The 23,614-nt window shown below is 55.9% G+C and overlaps 1 protein-coding gene across 1 annotated transcript; it reads left to right on the forward strand.

Annotated features, from left to right (window-relative positions):
- Positions 1 to 1,426: 1,426 nt before the first annotated feature.
- On the forward strand, positions 1,427 to 19,885 carry RAB8A (RAB8A, member RAS oncogene family). Its single transcript, XM_032412308.1, has 8 exons — positions 1,427 to 1,621; positions 6,119 to 6,179; positions 7,725 to 7,785; positions 11,315 to 11,392; positions 12,925 to 13,014; positions 13,635 to 13,700; positions 14,977 to 15,027; positions 18,450 to 19,885. The coding sequence occupies exons 1-8, from the start codon at positions 1,498 to 1,500 to the stop codon at positions 18,540 to 18,542; spliced, it is 624 nt and encodes a 207-aa protein (XP_032268199.1). The 5' UTR covers positions 1,427 to 1,497; the 3' UTR covers positions 18,543 to 19,885.
- The last annotated feature ends 3,729 nt before the right edge of the window (positions 19,886 to 23,614 follow it).

Genomic DNA, 23,614 nt, shown 5'->3' on the forward strand with positions numbered 1-23,614 from the left:
GGGCTATGGATTTCCTCAAAGAATCACCTGCGCGTGGAGATGCTAGCAGCCACAGGAGTGAATGAGCTCCCCCAGAGTGCGAGCAGACCTGGGACCACGGGGAACTCCTAAAGGACACGCGGAGACCCCGAAGACTGCAATACAATCTGAGAGGCAGCACCCGGAGAAGGGGAATCGTGGGCGACAGAAGAAACCAGCAAGTAGAATGGGGAGCGACCCAGGAAGGTGGCCAGTGGCACCGACGACGACGTGGGAGCGGCTCCGCTTGAAGCTCTCCCCACCCGGAGCCAGATTCTCGCAGTGGGCTGCGGAGGGATGGAGGAGGGGCGGCCAGGGCCGCGAGTCTAGACGCCTCTTCGACGCCCCGCCAGCACCATGGCCCACCTCTGAGCCGCAGGAAACCCTGGTGATCTCGGGCTTCCGAAGCCTGCGCGTCTGAGCTCGGACCCAATTTCCCACCTGGAGTCTGGGAAAATCACTGAAGCTCTGGCCTCGGTTTTCTCACCATAAAAAGGCAGGAAACCCATTATCGACCCCCGTGGGTTAGGGTGGGGATTAACTACTTTCTGTGTATTTTTTATAAGAGCGGACAACACCTGCAGGCAAAGAACAACGCTCGGAACGATCCCCTAGGATCCTCACGAACCCAGCTCCCTTGGCGGCCGAGTGGGCTGGGGCTGCCAGGGCTCCGGGGGAAAGCTGCAGGCAGACAGTGGTCTGGACAATCTCTAATTAGGTCCCCGCGGGCCTCGGCGCAGATGGTGGCGGTGAAGCCGCTCCGGGGGCGCAGGCCTGGGTAACCCTAAGTAGTCCCCTGGCCAGCGCTGAGCCTCCGGAGGAAGTCTCGAGGGGCCCTCGCTTCGACTATGACGGGCGTCCCCACTCCCCTTTCCTCTTGGGTTCCCCCTGGCCTGACACAGCGGTCTCCAGACGACAAGCCCACCTTCGCGGTCGGTTCCCGCGTTCTCCCCGGCGCCTACAGAGGCTGCGCAGGCCGTAAGGGCGGGAGCCGGAGAGCCCTCCCCGCGTGCGCCCTCTGCTGGCGCCTAACGATCTCCCTGGTCAGCGTACGCACGCGCCCCAAGCCCCGCCCCCGAGCTGCGGGCTCGCGGAGCCGTTGGAGACGCTCCCCGCCCTCCCCCTCCCACCGGGGGCGGGGCCGCCCCAGTGTCGAGGGAAGAAGGCGGGGACCCGGGATGCCACGCCCCCCGCTGGTCTTCATTTGAAGCCCCTCGACTCCTCACTGCTGGCCAATTGGAGCCCGCCCTGTCCCGAGCGCCGACCAATGAGCGGCGCGTTCGGGCCGCTTCCGGCACCGCGCCTTGCTCGCCCCTTCCCCAGGTCTCCCGGCGACGGGCGGGGCGCGGGAGCGGGCGACGGCTGCGGTGACGCGCGGCGGGCCCGGAGCCAATAGGGGGCGGGCTCGGCGCTGATGGACGGGGCTAGCGGCCAGTGGCGAGGCGCTGGCCGCACTTCCCGTCGGGGAGAGAGTGTAATATGGCGAAGACCTACGATTACCTGTTCAAGCTGCTGCTGATCGGGGACTCGGGGGTGGGGAAGACCTGTGTCCTGTTCCGCTTCTCCGAGGACGCCTTCAACTCAACTTTCATCTCCACCATAGGTAGCGGGGCCGGGGAGCGGCCGGGGACGCCGGAGGCCCGGGCCGGGCGCGCCCCTGAAGGGCTGGGGCTGAGGGAGCGGCTGGGCCGGACGGATCCAGGGATCTGAGAGGGTCGAGGGGACCGGAGGGGAGAAGAGCAGCCGCCTCCACCGCCTTTCGGGAGTTCCCGGGCTTTGGGGGGGAGGGAACCAAGTGCCCATTTTGCAGATAGGGAGACTGAGGCTCCAACCTCAGCCTGGTCGTCAGGAAGTACGTGTCTTGGGCTGGGGTTCTGGCGCCGGTCATCTAGTTCTGTCCACACAGCAGCCCTCGAAGCTGTTCTTTTGGAGTCAGAAGTGAAACAGGCTTGGGGAGTAGGCCATACGAAGAGGCCTATAACATCTGACCTTATTAAGCATTTACTGTGTGCTAGCTTTATGTGCATTATCACACTCTCCAGTCCTCAGTGTTAGGTGCTCTTATGAGCCCGTCTCACAAACGAGGAATTTGAGGCCCAGGGAGGGACGAGACTCACCCAAGGTCAGAGTCTGCCGGTGGCATAGATGGAATTTGAATCCATGTGGGTCTAACCCCAAAACTCAGGGCCCGACCATCCCAGAGAGATGTGAGCACTCACCCCCAGCGCAACCACAGCTGGTCCATCTGAGGGCCAGAACTCTAAACCAGCTCTCTCCTGCTCTTTTCCTCTGGAATGTTCAGGGGTTAAGCCCCTCTCCCTGACCCTGTTTCCCCCATGGGTGAATTTCCTCTAGAAGGAATGGTGAGAAGGAGTCTGGAGGCTTTCTCTGCCCAACCTTCCATCACTTGAGGGTGACAGCATTGGCGAGTGACAGCTGCCTGCCCTAGGACCTGTCATCCCCAAGGAGATGCCAGATAAAAAACTTCAGTGAGAAACCAAAATCAGCCGCTGCCACAGACAGCCCTGACTTCCCTATCTTGAGGCCCAGGACACCGGTTGTCACTTTGCAGAACAGCCTTTCCCACAGAGCCAGCCCACATTGTGGTTGAACAGAATTGGCTTGTTGCTTCTCAGTTCTGATATCCACAAAAGTGGAGCTGACTTCTCCCCATGCCACAAAAACAGCCTTTGCCCATGTGAAAACGTTTGACCTGGAAGTAACACTGATCAAGCGGAGTGGCCTGTGAGCTCTGCAGCCTTACTTCAGAATGGTCACCAAGCCCAGGAGTTGATTCTGAATGGGGAAAACCTAGGGACCAGGTTTTGCTTTACCCATGTGTAACTTGAACCCAATCACCTATCTCCCTGAACCCCATGATGAGCTGCTCTTTCCAACCTTGCCCTCCTCCTGTAAAGCTACACTTTACAATTATATGCCGGATGCAGAGGAGAGAGAATTGGACTGGAAATGGCCATGCCTGCTTTCCAGCCACTGTTTGCCCTTGAACAAGCACTTAGTCTCTCTGAGCCCTGTTTCTTCGGTTTAGGAGTAACACTGTCTGCCTTGACCAGTGCCCTGGATGGTTGAGGATCAGAAATGTACAGTGAATAAGGGGTTGTCATCATGGCCAGAGGCTGCCTGGAGGAAGCAGAATGGCTCCTGCAGTGACAGCATCCCATCCTTGGACACAGATGTTTCTGATTCCTCCCCCTCCACCATCCCAAGGTCAAACTTCGGGATAACCCTTGCATCTCTACCAATCAGGAAGTGATGTTAAGGCCTGTCAGGCTGTGGATTGCTCTCAACCCAGACCTCAGTTTCCCAGCATCAGAGACTTCCTGTTCAGCACAAGGACTAGTGAGATCAGTTCAGGAATTGGGCTTTTTGTTTGGTTCCTAATTCTTGACCAGAAAACCCAGTCTAGCACTTGAGGGCTCTGAGGAGACTGGCCTCTACTTCCAGAGAAAGACATGACTTGGGCAAGGTCACCTGGGGAGGTAGAGGTGGCCCTTGAACCCAGAATCCCTTCCTCCCACCTTGGTATTCCCATTACATTTGTAGTTTTCCTGCAGGCCTCTGTCTTTTAAGAAAATTTAATTCATCTTGACCTTGAAGTAATGGCCTCATAATTCTTAGCCTTGTAAAGTTTACACTTCCTAATTAAATTTGGTTTGTTAGTGAAACCCAGGAAGAGGAGAGGACAGAGTGTTGCTGTGGGACTTTGCCGATGAAACAGTGCTTTTTGATTTTCTATGTCCCTGTGCGTCTGTGACAGGAGGTGGGGGGGGGGTGTTTTAGGAAGGAACAGCACTGGGCCTCTTAGTCCTAAAATACAACTGAATGCATAAAGGTGATTCTCTGTTGGCACTAAGTGTACCTCTGGATTTTCTTTATAGATCAGGGATTAAGTGGCTGTTTGTTTCCTGCCCATGTTTCATTTTGCCAAAGCCTATTCTCATAAGCTCCATCGATCGTTTGTGGTGTGAACTTGGCCCCGTGGCTCCTGGAATTGGTTCTTTACAACCTGGCTCAGCTTCCACTGTCTCCTCAGGGCCCCATTCACTCATTCCTTTAGGAAGACAGATGGCGTAGCATCAAGTGCTTCGTAAACCCCGCAGCGCCACGTAGACCCCGTTGCTCTTAGTTCTGTTGTCCTGCCATCCTTCCCGACACCTGCCGTGTGTCAGCAGGGCTTCCGGGGCTGCAGAGATGACTCGGATGAATCAGAGGGAAAAAGAAATGTAACAAGGCCTGTAGTCAAGGTGTGTGTGCAGGACTGGGCGATCAGTTTTTAGCAAATACGTAGTTGGCCTCTGCCATGCTGAATTACTGGAGACACAGCCGTGAGCGAGACGTCTGAGTCCCTGCCCTCCTGGAGCTTACGTTCTAGTGGGCAAACTTCACGTGCAGGCTGATATTCCCTGTGGTCCCCTGGACAGTTCCTGAGGTGGACAGGGATGGAATTAGCATCCCCATCATCAGTTCTGAGGGGTCAAGCCAGGCTTCAGCCTCAAGGCTTCATGGGTGGAGATTTGGGCTGTTTGCCCTCCATGCAGGGCATTCACATGGGCAAGTTTTATCCCCAGGTTCATGGAGCAAGTATACACTGTCAGGGATAAGTGCATGAAGAAGAAAAAGAAGTGGGAGGAGAGAGAGTGAGGATGGTCAGGAAGGCTCCCCGGAGGAGGTGACTTGAACAAGAGACCTGAGTGAAGGGCCAGGAGAGCCAGGTAGCTGTGGAAGGAAACAACATTGCAAGAACAGGAAGAGCAAGCATGAGAGCCCCGAGGCCAGATCGTGCTAGGGATATTTAGGAAGCAGTCACGTGAGCCACGGGTGCGGCGAGGTGGCCAGGCTGGGCAGGACCTGGGAGCACACACGCAACTCTTCTCACTTTATTCTGGGGCTGAGGGGGTGGTGGGAAGCCAGTGGAAAGTGTTTTTTTTTTAACAGTTTTATTGAGATACAATTCATGAACCATAGAGTTCATCCATTTAAAGCATACAAGTCAGCAGCTTTTAGTGTATTCACAGAGTTGTACAACCATCACCGCAGCCAATTCTAGAACATTTTTGTTATGACAAAAAGAAACCCCAAACCCCTTATCAACCCCCTGAATCTCCCATTCCCCCTGCAACCCCTGGTGACCGCTGATCTCCTCTTTGCCTGGATTTGCCTGTTCTGGAGAATTCATACGAATGGGGTCCTGCGCTCTGTGACCTTTCATGTCTGGCTTCTTTCACTCAGCATGATGTTCTCAAGGTTCATCCATGTTGCAGCGTGTGTCAGGATTTCGTTCCTTTTCATGGCTGAGTAGTAGTATGGATGGACCCCATTTTGTTCATCCATCCGTTGGCAGACACACTGGAAGGTTTGGAACAGAGGTTAGCTTTGTGACATGGTTGACTGTGGTTTGGAAAGCCTGGGAGGGAACTAAGGGGGTAAGAGCCTGGAGAGCACCTGAAGAGGCTGAAAGGTCACCCTGGTCTTGGGCAAAGCGGACAAGGGGGGGCAGGGTGAGGAAAGCCTCTTGGAAGGTGACCTTCCAGCATGTCCTAAAGGAGAAAGTTTGTTGGACTGACAGGTGGGCAGAGTGGGGACCGCCTGCAGAGAGGGAACAGCAGGTGGGGAAGCTGGAGGCCTGGGGGCCGTGGGAGCGACATTGTGGGGTGTCATGGGGCTCCATGCCCTGTGTGCCTGGAGGGCCTGGTGCTGGGTGGCGGGAAGCGTGGGGCTCTGGCCTGCAAAGTGTTCTATGGAGGCCCACCCCGAGAGGCAGCCCGGTGGGGAGAGGGGATAGAACAAGGCTTTGGCACCTGAAGTACCTGGGTTTGCCCACCAGCTGTGCCGCTTGCCGCTTCACTCTGGGCAGCTGTCTGCCCTCTGAACCTCAGCCTCCCCTTCCATGAGAGGAGAAAGCTCTCCAGGTGCCTCCAGATTTGTTGTGATTCCGAGAAGCCACGTGCGTGGTGCCGGACAGGTGCTCCATAAGCCGTGGATGCTGTTACCTGTGCAGGTCGGCAGTGCCCGCCTCAGATGCAGCTTCGGAAATGGGCTGACAGTGATGTGCCTTTTTTTTTTTTTCCTTTTCTTTCAGGAATTGACTTTAAAATTAGGACCATAGAGCTCGATGGCAAGAGAATTAAGCTGCAAATATGGTAAGAGTCGTTGCCACCATCAGCCCCTTCGCCAGTGAGCACTTACAGCCAGAAGCCCTGTGCCTCTTTCCCCCTCCCTGTGACCATGGCCTCCATCTCTTTGTGCCCAGCCATACACGTCAGGCTTTCTTCAGAAACCTCAGGGACTGTGCTTTGCTGGTTACTGGGGCCTGGAGTCTGTGTCAGCACCTTCGGGGGACATAGCTGCTAGTCCTGGTTAGCTCAGCATTCCGGTGTGGGCACAGCTGGGTCTGGGCTTCCCTGTGGCCTACTTCCATTGAACTTGGAGAGGCCTCTGTGCCCAGGCAGTGATGGAGGCTGCAGGGCAGCGAAATTCCCCAGCCCAGCATTTCCTCTTGAGCTTACCAGCTCGCTGAAGGAGGCCAGGCATCATTTCCTCTCTTCTGTCGTGGGGAAGCCCAGGCCTAACTTCTCTAACGCACAGACCCGAAACCCCAGAACCAAAAATAAACTGAGGCCCGGGCCCAGTGGTGAGACCCATTTCTATTCCACTTACCTGGGGCTGATTCCTTGTGATACATCAAATTAGAGCCGTTGTGAATCCCTGTCACTGACGCCAACTGTGGTCTGTTGCGCGTGGCAGCAGGAAGGCTGAGCTCACATGGTCAGATGGAGGGGAGTCCCTCCCTATAGCCACGTCACTGGCAGGGAAGTATGTGCCCTGAGCCAAGTTAAAGAGAAGTCCTATTTGAGAGGGTGGTGCAGTCTCCCAGTCCCAGCAAGCACCTGTGGTGAGAGGGGCTGCCGTGAGAGGGGCCACGGAGCCACCCTCCCTGCAGCCTGTCTCCCTCACCCCAGCGTCAGAGCACGAGCATTGCCCTGCTTGCCGAGTGCGTCCCCTCGGCTTCCGTGGCATTCACCTCTGACTCAGACTTTAGAGTCCAGATCTGGATGAGGCCTAACGCCCTGTTAGTTGGGAATCAGGCAGTTTCTGGCTGCCTCTAGAAGTACCTCTACCTGCCATGCATGGCTCCCAGCAGCCTTGGTGCCCGAAGTCCAAAGTGACACCGCGGCCACAGGCAGAAGTTTCGCTTTCTTCTTCCCCTCTCTCTTCCTCCTTCTGCTCTTAGCAGTATCCACGGGGTTAGAGACTTTTCTAGACTGGGGCCACAGTTGAGCAAGTGCAGAAGTGCGTCTGGGGCCCCGCTGAGGTTGCCCAGCTCAGCCCACCCGCCATGGAACCAGCCCTTTCCAGACCTGTGTGGCCCTGGACTTTCACAGATAATACCTGACTTGGCTCTTCGGTGACCCAGAAACTCTGGGGAGAATCCCTAGGAAACAGAGGAGTCCTAGGGGGACATGGGACATGACTTTAGGCCTAGTGGGTCAGGTCCTTAACACCTCTGAGTCACCGCTTCCTTCTCTGTAAGAAGAGGGAGAATGGGGCTGCTGCCGCGGGGCAGGACGGTGAATCAGGAAATGACCTGTGAGAAAGCAGGGTGTCCATCCTGGGTAGGTGTCCATTGTCCCCACTGTAATGATTATTCATGTTTGCTGTCACTGGTATCCCTTTTTCTGCTTTAGGGACACAGCTGGTCAGGAACGGTTTCGGACGATCACGACAGCCTACTACAGGGGCGCAATGGTATGGATTGGGTTTTGTTTCTTTTTCTTTTCTTTTCTTTTTTTTTTTTTAAAGTCAAAATGAACATCACCGTCTTGAATACCAAAACCTGGATCTTTCTGGGGAGTCCATGCTCGGGGTTCTCAGGGGTCCTCAGTCCCAGGTTAATTTCAGGAGAAGACTGTGCCCTGCCCCCACATACATCCTCTTCTGCTTTAGAGACAATGCAGGGTTTAAGGAAACCTAATTCTTTGGGAATGAGGGAAGACCCAGGAAGCCGGTTCTTCCAGGTGAGGTCAGTGAAGTTGGAGATGGCATGCCCCAACACTTAGGAGCGTTCACGTGGCCCACGTAGTCTCTATGGAATCTGCTATTGAAGACTTGAAGAACGATCCAGGAGCTGACTTGTTCTGGGCTGTTGGCCGTTATATTTGTCACCTGGGCCAGAGGCAGGGTGATGTGATAGGAAGACTCATTCCTCATCCCTCCAGTACTTTTACTGAGCGCCTTCTCTAGGCCAGGCCTGAGCTAGATGTAGAGGACGACCTGGAGTGGGCTGAGTTCCTGCCCTCGGGGGCTGCAAGTGGGTTGTGCGTGTGTGAGGCATGTACAGAGCTGAGTGCTCAGGGGCCAGAGGGAGGGGGAGGCAGACGCCTGCAGCCTGGCTCAGTGCCTCGCGTCACCCTCTGAGCTCCATCTCCTGACTTGGAAAGTGGGACAGAGAACAGGACTGTGTTCCAGGCAGCAGTGAGGATGGATGGCCAGCTCCCCCTTTCCAGCTTCCACTGCACCCCGCCCTTCCCAGTGTGCACCCGATGTACAACTGCATAGATGCCTGTTTCCTCCATTAGACCATCAGCTCTGTGAGGGCAGGGCCACATCTTGGTCACTGCCACGTGCCCTGTGCCCGGGACCATGGTGGGTATGTGGTGGGTGTTTAGGAAATACTGGCGGACTACAGAAATGAATGAAGGCATTAAGTATTTAGAGTATCCTACATAGCTTCTGAAACATAATAGAAACTCAGTCATGTGGGTTGCAACCTTAGCACTCCTCATTAAAATTTATTTACTCATTTTCCTTTCACCTTGCTGTCCTCTGGTGAGGCAGGGGCCTCAGGGATCTGGGGTCCTGGGGGAGCTTCTACTGTGTGGCCTCAAGTAGGCCCCATCCCTGTCTGGCCTGAAAGAGCTCCCTACTGACCCATTCACTGAGCCCCTTCCTGGGCCAGCTGCTGGGCCCAGGTCTTGGCCATTAACCCCGAGCATGGGTGCCATGGTTATCCCCATTTTACAGATGGGGGACCTGAGGCTCAGCATGGTTTCGTGCCCTGCTTAGGTTCACGCAAAGGGTAGATGGCTAGGCCAGTACTGATTGGTTGTCTCCAGTGCCCACATCCTCAGCCAGCCCCTGGTGACACTAGGCTGAGCCATTTGTGTGGCCCTGTCCAACCCCAAGTGTTTGTGGTTTGCAGTCCTAGATCTGTGCTAACCTGTATAGAAGCCGGCAACCACGTGTGGCTCTTTGAGTTTAAATTGATTAAAATAAGAAATCCAGCCCCTTGGTAGGACCAGGTGCATTTTAGCTACCCCAGAGCCATGTGAGGCCAGTGGTAACCTCATGGGACAGCTCAGAGAACATTGCCACCATGGAAGCCATCATCCTTTCCCTGTATAGTACTAGACTCTTGGGTCCCAAATTTGGGCAACATTTGATGTCTCTTGTCCCATCATGAGCTTACAGCCTGATATGGGGAGCTGTGCCCAACGAGGGCTGGGAAAATGATCATTTGGAGCTCCAAGGAGAGTTTCCAGGAGGACCTGGAACAGAGTGATCCCGTGCTTTCTAGGGACTTCTCTTTCCTGATAGAGCTCTACCCACTGCCCGCACCCCTTGGTTGGTGAATATCTGGGACCTTGGAATCTTGAGCCTGTGGCATCAGCTTGCTGGTGGTGGCCAGAGTCCTGGGCCAGCAGAGGGGCCAGTCCCTGGATAAACAAGTGGAAAGGCCTCGGGACCCCGGTCATTTCTTGCCCCTGATGGCCAGAGGGCAGCTGCGGGGCAGAGGCCTCCACGATGCTTGACTTATGGAGTCTGCATGCCAGAGTCTTCTACTCAAGCTGGCCTTGGCTGGGGCGTGGTGGACAGCACAGCCACTGAAAGCTCCGTTGAGTTATCCCGCAAGTGGCCACTGCTCAGTCTCCCCAAGAAAGCCCTGAGAAAGGGCCCCCAGATGGCATTTTTGAGGGGTCCTGGCCATGGCTGTAGTTGTGGCAGGCTACGAGGCCACTGTGTGTCCCCTAAGGTTCATGGCCAGGATTCGGGATTGCAGTGGCTGTCTTGCCCCGTCTTTGAGGTTTTGTCACATAGTCTCCCAGTGATCCCCCCCACAGCACCCACATCCCGTGTTCTTACTCTGCAGACTCAGGTAGCCTCAGAGACTTCCTAGCTAGCACCAGAGGTCATGGGTGCGGGCTGGCCCCTTGGAGGGGGTAACCTGAGGGAATTGAGTAAGCCAGGCCGGGGCAGGACAGCTGGGGCCATGGGCCTCAAAGGTGGCCCTCAGCATTGCTTGGTCCTGATGAGGGCCCAGGGAGGTTCCTAACGGGAGATGGTGTGATCAGCTTCTTCAGAGTTAGCCTTGCCTGGGCTTCAGTCTTAAAGGTCACTTCTGTGCACCTCAGTTTCCCTTGTATCAAGCAAGGATATTTGCCCTGCTCAGTGATGGCAAGATCATGGGCCCAGGTGGAGGTAGGTTCACTGTGCAGCTCTTGCGGGACCCCTGGACTGTCTCCTGGGTGCTCATGCATTGGTTATGGAACCTCGGGCCTCAGTGCTGCCCAGCCCTGTGCTCCAAGCTGGCCCCCACTTAGGCGGAGTCACTGGAACACACAGGGTGTCAGGGTTCAGGCCCCAGTTGTGCCCTTTACTCTTTCATGGGATGGGAGATGAGCCTAGCCATCCCCACACCTCAAGGTCCTCATCTGCAGAGTGGGGACCGTGGCACCCATGTGACCAGGACCTGTGTGGTTTCAGGGAGACCCTGCTGTAGTACCTGGCACATAGTAGATGCCAGATGAGAGGTCATGCTAGAGTGCCCAGAGGAGACTCGGGCAGGGTGGGGTGAGGGAGAGTGGGCGTGAGAGGGGCCCAGCGGGCACCGGGGCCATGGAGCACAGCATGCAGGGCAGGGAGCTGTGGGACATGAGGCTGGGAGGTCGGCAGGACCTTGTGGGCTGCCAGAGCATGGGCCATACTTAACCTGCTGGCACTGGGGAGCCTGCAAGGCTCGGTTATAAGCATGAGTTTGGTGGGATCTGGTCTGTAGGGTGAAGGGTCACCTTGGTGGCTAGGCAGACAGGACTAGAGCCTGGGACCGGCGAGGAGCTGGTGCTGCAGTCCAGCAGAAGGACGGGCCGCAGGGATGGAGTGGAGGGAGTTTGTGGGAGGGCTGTCCTGTTGGGGTCCGTCCCAGCCACCCCACCTTGCTGGGGGCCTCCCCCTCAGCTCGCAGCTTGTGCAGTGCACGTGTCTGTCTCCCTCCGCTCAGGGCATCATGCTGGTCTATGACATCACCAACGAGAAATCCTTTGACAACATCCGGAACTGGATTCGGAACATTGAGGAGGTAAGGCTTGCAACCCGTCACATGCACAGGAACTTCATACATGTCCTCTCCGCAGTCCCCACCCCAGGGCTGCGTGGTTCACAGATGAGATCACTGAGGCACAGAGACCCCTAGAAGTCACTTGCCAAGAGCCCCGTAGCTAGGGACATACACAGAATGGGGACTAGAAGCCAGGCAGCTGACGCTGGAGACCACACGTGGGCCTGGCCTCATCATACGGTGGCCCTGAAAGCCCATTTCCCCAGCGGGGCTGTTGGGTTTGGGCAGTGTCTCAGTCACGAGAGAAGGGATATCCAAGCTCTTGATCACCATGAGCATTTGGTGCTTTGCAGAAAAGGAAGGTTCTGGAATAGGCATGACCCTTGTGTCTGGTGGATGTGGTGGGGAGGCATTTCCGACAGTGCTGAGTTTCAGCAGAGCAGGGTGTGAGCTGGTCTGAGCTACCTGTGTTCCGGCCACAGCTCTTATAGTGCAGCCGGCTGGGAAGGAGGGTCTGCTAGCCCCACCTTCCGGGCCCAGAGTTGGTGTCCTCGCCTTTCGGCTCCCCATAGAGCTTGCTGTCACCTGCAGAGCCGCCTTGGACGATGGCACTTGCGGCTCTTGATGACTCATCAAGTGGGGCTTCGGGTCTGAGGTGCAGCCAGAGGACTTCACCCATCCGTAAAGCCATGGCCAAAGGTCACGTCACTGCTGGCCTCTGAGCAGTGGCACCAGGCTGCCGTCCTGACACCCCCACATTGGCTGGCTGGTGGCTGGGCCCTGGCTGAGGACGAGGAACTGCTCCTGTTGGTCTTTGTGGAAACTCGCTATTTCTGGCCAGTGGGCGAGAGGGGGCCTTGCAGTTAACAGGAAGTTAGGCAGGGAGCGGTGAAGCGTGTTTCGCCAAGACCAGATCTGAGCTATACAGAGAAGGTCCTTTTCCATACCCAGGTCCTTCGGGAAGCGCAGACTCCTCCACTGGGGCCTGGGAAAAGGTTGGAGGAGGAGCTCTGATCAGGCATTGTGTGAGGGGGGGCAGTTGTGGGAGCGCCAGGGGATGGGGAAGTACCCAGGGCTGGCTGAGGTGGGGGGGGGGCCACCCCCAAACAGGCGTTGCCCACTTCCAGAGCCCAAACAGAGCGAGCTGGAGTGGGGCAGAAGGTCCCAGGACAGCAGCTGGGGCCTCCAGCAGAGGAGCCAGAGAGGGAGGGAGGCGAGCAGGGGGAAATAGCCCAGCCTCGCTTGCCTCCCATAGGCCAGACCCTGCCAGGAGCCCAAGGATGGCCTCGGATCCTGGGTGACACAGCCCATAGAGAAGCTGTCCTCAGCAGCCGGAAGGCATGTGCTTGGTCAGAGTATTAGAACCTGGACTCTGCTCTTATTGGCTGTGTGACATGAACAGACCATGACTCAGCCTCTCAGGTCCGGCTTGTCACCTGTGCAAGGGTGTGCTAGCAGTCTTGGCCCACCACGCTGATTTCAGGGGACAGACTGCATGTTGGCCTGTCGTCCCGTCTGACCTCTCACTTCCCCTGTCTGCCTCTCCCCCCCAGCATGCTTCTGCAGATGTCGAAAAGATGATACTCGGGAACAAGTGTGATGTGAACGACAAGAGACAAGTTTCCAAGGAACGGGGAGAAAAGGTGGGCACGGCAACCGGCTTGGGCCTGGTGCCTCGTGGCAGAGGGACCTCAGGGTTTTAGGGTTCTCTGCATGGAGGCCTGTTCTGCCGCAAACGGTCCCCGATTGCTCGCTGATGGAGTGGGCTTTGGGGGAGACTCCTTCACGGTGTTTCTGAGCATACAATGACCCGCCATCCTGGCTTGTACAAGACTGAGGGGACCTGGGACTCAGGACTTTGCCAGGCAAACCAGGACACTTTGGTTGCGCCAGTGTGGTGCTTTCCTTGAGAAGGGAGAGTGGAAAGCACTCACCCAGCTGGGCTTCTGTCTAAAGACTGCAAGCACGAGGGCTTCTGGGGTGTGCTCTGCGTGCTCCCATATGGCATCTGGTGGGAACCTGTTGAGACCACAGGGAGCAGGGGACAGAGCCGTGGTTTGAACCAGGCCCCCTCCATCTTCCTGCCAGGGACGCTCACCCATTCACCACCTGCTCTCCACTCGGGGCTTGAGGGAGCAGCCCAGGAGGTCACATCCATGGCCTGAGACCCCCCCCTCAACTTCCTTGCTCCCCACTTGGTGGTTTGTGGCGTTCAGGGGCGCCTGGTGGCTGAGGTGCACTTGTGTGTCTCCCTTCCTCACAGCTGGCCCTGGACTACGGAATCAAGTTCATGGAGACCAGTGCGAAGGCCAACATCAACGTGGAGAACGTGAGTCCTGGGCCCACAGCACGGACCCCTCCAGGCTGAGGGACACGCTGCCCCCTCTGGGGAGGCTCTTCCAGAGGGACTGACCTCAGGCTCTGGGCTGTCTTATTAGCCAGGTGGCCGGTAGGCAGTTTTGGGGCATTGCCATATGCCAGGCCCCTTGGGGGAACCGCTGCCATGTTGTGCCATCAGCAGGTGCAGGGCCCGGCTGGCCACCTAGGGTATTACCTCAGTGGCTCTTGGGCAGCCCTGGGGAGCAGGCACAGTTTTGCAGGTGGAGAAACTGAGCCTCGGACAGACCCAGCTGACTGGTGCCGAGGCCTGGCTCCAAGTTTGTGCTCTTAGCCACGCCACCCGCCCAGACAGGCCCCAGTCGCAGCCCAGATGGAGTAGGGAGCCCTGGCTGAGCCTCGGACCAGGCCACCCTCTCTTCTCCACGGGGATGCCAGCCTCGCAGCTAACCTGCCGATCTCCATCCCACCACCCCAGTGATCTTTCTAAAGTGGATCTTCCCTGTCACTCCTGAGCTCAACCCCGTACGCCTGGCACCGAAGGCCCTCCCTTACCAGCCCCAGCCAGTGTGCACCGCCCACGGCTTGGGCCTCGCCCACCACTCTCCATCCCGGGCCACCTTGTGCAGCACCCTCCTCGTACCCTCTATTCCCTCAGGGCCCAGTCCAAGTGGGCCCTCCTCAGGGAAGCTTCTTGTCTTCCAGCACCCCAAGTCACCCTCCACAACAGAACTTTCCACATCATGTGGCCCCCAAAAGGGCCAGGTCGAGCTTTTGTCAAGCATGGGGAGACAAACCTTCCACCTGGTACCAGCCCTTCCTGGCCTTCCTGCTGGCAGGGACCCCAGATGAAGCTTGTTTGGCTAAGAACGACTTGTCCTTTCTGCCCTGCCCCTGCCCATCAAGAAGCAGGGGCAAAAGTGGACAGAACACAGGACTCTGGGATGGAAAGCTAGGTCCTCCTCCTGGATCCTTCCTTCAGACAAGTCACTGACCCCTTTGAACCTGAGTGTCCTTTCTGTCCAGTCAGGGGTGTCCCCATGTCCCAGGTAATTGGCTCAGGGGAGGTGGTGGTAGAGGTTGACAGGAGTAGCCCAGTAGTGGCAGATGGGGCTGGACAGGGGACACCCACACCCAGGGAGCTGCCCTAATGCTGCCCCCCTCTCCCGCCATGGTCCCACCACATCTCCTACACGGAGCAGCCCGGAACCGGCAAGCCCCTCTCTGCTCCCTGCTCCAGGGACATTAATGACATGCTTATTCCACAGGCATTTTTCACTCTCGCCAGAGACATCAAAGCAAAAATGGACAAAAAATTGGTGAGTGTATGTCCTTTTTTGAATCCTTGCACGGCTCCCTGTTGGAGCCAGCTGTCCTTGGCCTCAGTGCTGTGATGCATCTCCGGGCAGATCTGCGCATTAGGGCCCAGCCAGACCCGGTGGGGCATCTCTGGGAAGGGGGCGAGAGTTAGCAGGAGAGGTGTGGGCCTCCACACCCGGATGCGCTGCTCTGCTCCATCCTTCCTTTCCTCCCTGGCTCAGAGCTGCTCCGTGCCAGGTGCTGTCTGCCGAGCACACGGGCTAGCCGGGGACACACGGCTCTTTCCACCCCGCCTGGGAGAGAGAGCCTCTTGCACAAAAGCCCTAGGCAGGCCCAGAGCCACAGCCCACCCCGTGACAAGGCCGCCAGCAGGCCTATGTCTGCCAGCCACCGGCTCTCCATATCAATGAGTCCATCCCCAATTCTGTAGGCCGGGACAGCTCTGTGACCTTCAGTAGGGCCCTGGGGCCTCAGAGAAGTCGTGCCCGGATTCCTCCCCATCCACCCTTTTTGTTTGTTTTCTGGCTTTTTTGTTTCATAGTGCCAGGCGCTCAGTATTTCTAGAGCTGCCTTTGGTCGTGTGTGCATACTTGACTATACTTTGGGCGTGTTTAGCTAAACCTAAACACTGCTGTGAGTCTTGCTCCAGAGCCTCCAGCCCAGTGGCCACTCTTCCCCAGCCCTTTCCCACCCCTCGTCGTCTGATATGAGAGCATAAAGCCAGCTATGTGTCGCTTGAGTTACATCTGGTCACACAAAACGGCACGTAGGACGCAAAACACCACTCAGGTAGTTCACATCTGATTTAAAATGTGCCTTCGTAATTCTCAGGTGCTGTGAACGGAATCATAAGGGATATGATCAATTTAGTAGCAGCCTTTTAGCCGAAACAGGAAGCAATCCACGTACACAAACACACTGACCAGCAACAGCATGTCATTTTCCTATCCTTTCTTTCCTCTTCAACATGACAGTAAAATCGAGATTCTTGATGATCCCTCTGCCACCTGCCCCCTGGCAGTTAGGCTAAGCGTTGTGGTGACGCTCTGCTTTCCTCGGCCCGTGGATCACCTCCGTAGAGCATGAAGCACTGATGTGCAGCCGTAGTCCTTGCATTTCCTCTTTTTCTAAACCGAATTGCAAATCGCAGACGGTTAAATTCCTACTCATTTCTGAACCGAATTGCAAATCACAGACAGTTAAATTCCTACAAAACACCTTCGTTTACATTCAGAGTCGCAGCCCCGTGCCACTTCCTCTCTGCCTTTTCTTTTTAATTGAAACATAATTGACATGTAACATCGTGCAAGTTTGAGGCGTACGATACATTGCTCTTAACACGTTGATATTCTGAAATACGATTACTGCAGTAGCGTGAGCTCACACCTTCATCACCTCCCATAATTATCATTCCTTCTTTGTGTTGAGAACAATTACGATCGAGTCTCTTAGCAACTCTGAAGTTGATAATATGGTGTAATAGAGTCAACACAGTACTGTTGACTATAATCACTGCGCCGTGCCTTAGCTCTCCAGAGCGTATTTCTCTCCTAGGTGCAAGCTCGTATCTGTCTTACATCACTGATGCGGCCAGCTCTGCCCACCCCTGTCTTCTCTCTCGAGAGCATCCTAGAAAGCCGGGCTCCACCAGCGCCCACCCTACTCCCAGACCTCCGGCGCTTCCCCGCTCTGCCCAGCCCAGCGCTCCTCACTGCACTGAGCGCAAACTCCACACCGCCTAGGCCGCTGCCGCCCTCCCCACCTTCTCACCCCGCTGCGTCCCTGACGTCTGCTCCAGCCACACTGGCCCTTTCCTGTTCCTTGAACCCTCCCCGCCATGTTCATTTGGACTTTCCCCTCCCCCTGCAGTGCTCCCCTCCTGCATCAGCGTCCTCGGGCTACCGCAACACATTCCCGTAACAATCTCAGCAGCTTCCACAACACATGCGTGTAAAAGTTCCAGAGGTCACAAGTCGGAAACGGGTCTGACCGGACTAAGACCAAGGTGTCGGCAGGGGTGCCCTCATCCCCGGAGGCCCCAGGGGAGAACCCGTTTCCTTGCCTTGTCCAGCTCCTAGAGACCATTCCTTGCCTTGTGAGCCCTTCCTCCATCTTCTGAGCCAGCTGCTCAGCATCTCTCTGACCCTGCTTCCTTTGTCCCCACGCTCTCCACCATAGCCGGGAAGTTGCTCTGCTTTTAAGGAGTCACAGCGTTCGATGGGGCCCACCTGGATGATCCAGGCCGCTCTCCCCATCTCAGCTCAAACACATCTGCAAACTCCCTCCGCTGTGTCAGGTTTCCTTCTGCACAGGTTCCAGGGACAAGGGCGTGGACGTCTTGGGGGGCAGTTACTCCACTGACCACAACCCTGGACTGTCCCTGGCCTCACTTCACGAGGCCTCTGTTCAGATACCGCCCTCAAAACGCTTCTCCACTCTCTGCCTGTTCTCTCTCTCATTACTCGCTGCTATGGGAAATCACTGCTTATTTGTAGACCCGTGCGATTTGTCTCCCTCTACGGTGTGAACTCCCCAAGGCAGGACCATTTGCCCACCACTGCATGCCCAGTGTCCACACAAGGGCCTTGCACAGCATAGGCATTCGATGGTTACTTGAATAAATTCGGGTTTTACTTCAGAGCAAAAAGATGAGAAGGAATTAGTCAAAGAAAAGGGGACTAAACCATGCAAACAGGGTGGAACGGGAGAAAGTAGGATCTGAGTTGCCAGGGTAGGCAGGGGCCAGATGACAGGCAGAGGCTTCAAATGCTGGGTGAGGGACTTAGGGCATTCCCCCTGAACATGGGGGAGCGTGGGTGGGTTTCAGTATGGACTGAGTGGACAAGATTAGAGTTTAGGGCCTACAGTACAAGCTGTGGGGCAGAAGGTGGACAAGGGGAGAGGTGCTGAGTCAGAGCCTTGGCACAGGGACGTGGAGACCAGCCAGGTGTGAGTGGCATTGTGACCTTGAACCCAACCCCACTCTTCCCCCCCCCCCAATCTCAGAGGACAGTCTTTCTGCTGCCCCTGGGCTGCCTCACTGTGAGGGACTCAGCACAGTTGGGTAGATGGATGGAGAGAAGGAAGTAGGGAAAGGAGGTTGAGATGGGTGGGGTGAGCAAATGGTGGGAAACATATTGAAGGGATGAATGGAAGAGGGGGGATGGGCAGGCGAGTAAGAAGAGTGGAAGAATGGATGGTTGGAAAGGGGAGGTAGGTAGCAGATGTGTGGGTCTGAGAAAAGTGAGTTGTCTGTTGGAAGGGACAGTTGGCTGGTTGGAAGGTGACGGAGGTTTGACAAATGGGAGGGGATAGAGGGGTGGGTGGACTGGCAGATGGGTGGTTGGTTGGTTCATTGGTTGGTTAAGAGACATAGAGCTGATGCTCAGCCATGACCTCAGAAAACTTTTTGCCATTTCAGGAAGGCAATAGTCCCCAAGGGAGCAACCAGGGAGTCAAAATCACACCAGACCAGCAGAAGAGGAGCGGCTTTTTCCGATGTGTTCTTCTGTGAGGAACGCTGCCTTACTCTGAGCCTCGCTCCGCGTGGCTGACTGTGCCTGTCCGGAGTGAGTCCCTCACTCAGCCGGGGCCCTCCCCCTCCAACACTCCCTGCCGTGCCGCGGCCACTGGGCCCATGGCCACCAGACACAATTGAGAAATTGTTTATTTTAGTAACTGTCTGATCTTTTTCCACTTTGGAGATGGAATAAGTTAAGAATTTGCTATTTTTCCCTCGATGTCTGCTGAACGGGCCCTCTCGTCGTGTAACCAGAGAGAAAGATGGAGTTGAGGTGTGGCCATCAACATCAGCCAACATGGTGGGCCTCCATCTCCAGGCCTTTAATCCTCATCTCATTGCAATACAAGCAAAGCCCCACCGGGAAGCCCGTTCACATCCCCAGCACAGAAGCCAGGCCCCCAGAGGCCAGTGAGGGTTCCGGGAGTTCCAGGCTCCACACCCTGAGCGAGGCGACGCATGCCGGGCCCACGAAGCGTCCACCTAGCACATCTGACGCCTACTTTCTCCTCTTCTGTCTGGTTTGGACAAGTGACAAAAACCATTTCCCCCCCACCCCCCCCCCATTCTTCTCAACTGTCAAACCAAACCAAAGGGAAGCACAAATTACGGAAATCCTGAGGAAAGAAGCTTGGGGCGGCCCTTCCCGTTCACAGCCAGGTGCTGCTCTGTAGTCCGGCGGGGCCTGGGCATGGTCAGCAGGCCTCTCGGCATTCCCTGCCCGAGCGCCGAGGGCCGCAGGTGACCCTGAACGCGCAACCACGCACGGTCCACCTGGGCTTGGGGCATCTGCCTCTTGGCGCCCCAGGCAGCCCCCTGACGCCTCTTCCCTCCCGCTGTCTCCAAATCGGACGTACTTTCTAGCTGAGATTTTTATTTTTCCAGATCTGTAGTGTCATGAAGTGATTCTGTCTTTGATTCCCAGCAGCAGACCCAGGTGACTGGGAGCTCGTGCGCACCTCTGGCCGGACGGGCCCGAAGCGTGAGGCCGCGCTTGGCATGGGCCGAGGCGCGAGCAACAGACTGACCGCGGGGCAGTCTGAGTTGGTTTTTAACTGCCGTCACCCGGTTCTGTTGTGGCAGCTCTACCCTCCCGTAGGGACTGCAACTGGGACCAGTAACCAGGTCGGAGGGGCGTCAGCCGGGAGCCTTTCTTTCTCTCCCCCACCCCCCCAAGCTGCTGTCAGTCCAAGCCATTGGCGTTGTAGTTTTTTCTTTTGTGAATTAAAACCAACATACCAGCAATAGTCTGCTCTCCCCTGAAATCTCTTAACATGCTCTGTTTACATCGATAAATGCACTTAAGGAAAACAAATTAAAGCTCATTTTAAAGTTAACAGATTTTTTTTTTTTTTTTACAGCTTATCTTATTTCTTGGTTGTAATTTCATCTGTAAGATTAGAGATTGGGCTAGATTAAAGGTAATGGATTTTTATGTCCCCATGTCCCCTGTAGGGCACTGGTATGGCCCAGTGTTGGGTCGAGGGTCCTCAGGAGGCCTGTCATTTAAAGTGGGAGCCGTTCCACTTTTGCGCGCCTTGGCTCTTGTCTGCTCCTCAAGTGTGCCAGGTTCACCCCTACCCCAGGTGTAGACAGGATCAAAGCAGAGGAGGTCGGTTACCCCGAGCTCTGAGGAGATGCAACTGTGACCCAAAGACTGACTTGGAAGAAGCAGCTTCCCAACCCGCAGCTCTGCCCTCACACACCCCCGCCCCCCAGGAGAACGGAGAGGTGTACACCCCCACAGCACCACTGTGGGACATCACGTTCCCTGTTGAACCTGCCTGGTCAGCATCAGACCCCATCGTGCCCCCACCATTCTCTCATCTGCATCCTTGCTGGCACCCATTTTGCCAAGTCAAGTGCTGGGTTCCGAGCCCTGTCCTCCCCCCCAGCACAGCCGCGGGCTGAGCCTCAGTCTCCTCGTCGGTAAAATAGGCATGAGCCAGCAAGATGGTGCCTCTCAGCCTGGGATAGATGCCTGGTAAGCACTGAGAGATAAGCTGCCGTCAACATCCTGGTCGTCGTCATCATTATCAGCATCACTATTTGTCTTGCACCCCAAGAGGAAAACTCACTCCTCTCTTCACATCTTGTCTCTTTATGGAGCACAAGTCCTATAAATAGCTCTCGGCACTGAGCTGGAAGTATTTGCCCCAACAGGCCCCAATTTTGTCCCCATTGCTCCCAACCAGGTCAGGCTGGGGTCCTTGAACTCCTCAGTCCCTCCTGAGACCCAGCCTTTTCCTCAGAGAGTCACTAGGACTTCGATGCGGTGGCACGCAGGGAAGTGGCTCTTCCACTTTTGTCCCCTTGTACCGGGAAAGAGGACACCTTGACTTTTTTTTTTTTTTTAAGATTTATTTATTTATTTATTTGACAGAGACACAGCGAGAGAGGGAACACAAGCAGGGGGAGTGGGAGAGGGAGAAGCAGGCTTCCCACCGAGCAGGGAACCCAATGTGGGGCTCGATCCCAAGACCCTGGGATCATGACCTGAGCCGAAGGCAGACGCTTAACCAACTGAGCCACCCAGGCGCTCCTTTTTTTTTTTTTTAATAACATCTTTATTGAGATGTAATCTGCACATGGAACAGTCCACCCACCAAAGTGCAATTAAGTGGTCTTCAGTGTATTCTCAGAGTTGCACGGCTGTCACCATGGTCCATTCTAGAACGTTTTCATCACCCCATCCCCACAAGCAGTCTCTCCCCATGCCCCCCGCCCAGCCCCCCTGCAACCATTAGTCCTCTTTCTGTCTCTGCATTCGCCTGTCCTGGACATTTCATGTAAATGAAATCATACACCGTGTGGCCTTTTGTATGGGGCCTCTTCCGCCCTGCATGATTCTCTAGATCCATCACGTTATAGCATGTGTCCTTTTTATGGCTGAGTAATATTCCATCGTGTGCATGGACCACCATCTGTGGTGGCCATTCGGTTATTTCCACCTTCTGGACGCCTGAGCTGTCTCTTCCTCCAGCATGCCAGGTGTATTCCTACCTCAAGCCTTTGCCCTTGCTGTTCCCTCTTGTGCAAGCCTTTTCCACGTGGGGACTTGTGCAGTAACCATGTCCCCATGGACTGCGGGCTCCAGCTGGCAGGGACAGTGCTCATCTTGTCTGCCCCGTCCCCAGCATCTAGCATGGTGCCCGCAGTTGGGGCTCAGCCAATGTTTGTGGAGTGAATGGATTCATGAACAGAACGAAAGCCTTGTAGGACGACAGGATGGTTGAAAACACATAAAGCTCAGCATTGGCACAGCCTGACTGCCCCACCCCTTGTACAGGGCTGAGAAGGCACTGTGGTCCCTACCACACGAGCCACCCCACGTGGGGCCATGAAAGTCCTCCTTGCCAGCTGAGGCCCCCAGTGAAAAGCCCAGAGCTGACACCAGAGCAGGAGGGGCCCTGGAGTCCCAGCCCCCCTGCATCCCCCTGCTGGTCCTTTTCCGGAAGTTCCTCTGGGGGCCACCTGTCCGCTCACAGTTTTGAGGACTGTGGTCGGCGAGGGGTGGGGGATGATTCTGTTGTGACATTCGCAGGGGAGGACTTCAGTTTGTGTAAGACCACATCCCCCAAGCGGGTCAGGGTTATCAGGGTGGAGCCCTCTGTGGTGGGGCCTCAGGGGGCCGGGCCGGAAGTGGCCTGAGACACCCCATGTTTCTGGAGACTGCACTGCATGCAAATGAGACCAGGCTTTCTAAGGGATCAGGGTCTCCTGGGCTGGTGCGAGCCCCTCCCCAACAGCGTTGCTCCTTATCATCGGGGCTGGTAGCTGACTCACTGGGCTGTGGAGGGCACGGAGGTGACGCAAGTGGCCCAAGGCGGCCCAGCCTGTGCAGTATGGAGCCCCAGCTTCTGTCTCCCCAGCCAGGCACAAAGGCATCAGATTAAGTCACAGTGAAGAGTCCTGATTTTACCCTTGACTGAGCCCCAAACCGCGTGCTTGAAGGTTGTTACTGTCGTCACCATGTGATTAAGGAGGGCTGTTATGCCCACTCCTCAGTTAAGGAAACCGAGGCCCAGAGAGGTTGAGCGAGTCACCCAAGGCTACCCAGTGGGGTGCGTAAGAAGCCAGGTTCCACGTGTCTCCTGCTTGGGCCTTATGGACCCGAAGACTCCAGACCAGGCCACCCCCACGGCCCTTGAGCCTGCAGTGGGGGCTATCTGGACTGGCTGGCCCCGGGTGATAGGCCCCGGAGGGGAGGCCCCCAGCTCGGCCACCAGGGTCTGGGCTATTTCTGCCTGAAAGGGGAGAAGGAAGTGGTTTTGCCCCTGGGCTGGGGCGGGAGGTGCAGCCAGCACACATCCGGGGCTGCCTGGTCCGTTAGACTTGTACAAGTGCCTACGGTGGGTATCGGGCTCCCCAGAATGTTCTGGGTTTTTTTTTAAATCTGAAGAAAAAAATGAGTACAATAATAACGAATATATAATAATCCGGCCCAGACTATAACGGTCTAGATGCCAACAGAATCGTAAAATATCATTTTAAGTGTGATTTTTTTCTTTTTTGGTGTGTTTTGTTTTGTTACAGAGGAAGTCATAATGTGGCCGTTTGCGCATAATGAGGCCCCAGCCTGTCCAGGCTTGACCCTGCCTCAGGGCCTTTGCCTGTGCTCTTCCCTCCACCTATAGCCCTCTCTTTTTGCACCCCACAATCAACTTACCTCCTACCTGCCCCCAAGTGCCTCTTGCTCTGGATCAGCTAAGCCCCCTCTGAGGGTTCTTGCAACTCCAGACCCTCCTTCCTGACAGGCTGTCTGCTTTGAAACATTAATCATTTCTTACTCTTCATTGCTTGCTAGATTATAGATGCCGGGAGGGTGGGGCTTGCACCTCTTGGGGTCCCCTCTCTGTCCCCTAGGATCTGGCACACAGTAGGTGCTCAATAAAGGCTTATCATGGGTGAAGCAAGGGTGTCCCTCCACCTGCCCCTCAGCAGCTTTGTTGGACAGAGGGCAACCAGAGTTGTCCCGGTCCCGCCCCTGGGGCTCACCTGCTTAAGGAAACAGGAACAGCCTGGGGGCAGCAGCCCCACCCCGCTGACTGACGTGTGACCCTGAA

This window comes from Phoca vitulina, unplaced genomic scaffold (genome assembly GCF_004348235.1).
Source record: "Phoca vitulina isolate PV1807 unplaced genomic scaffold, GSC_HSeal_1.0 scaffold13, whole genome shotgun sequence".
Classification (NCBI taxonomy): Eukaryota; Metazoa; Chordata; class Mammalia; order Carnivora; family Phocidae; genus Phoca; species Phoca vitulina.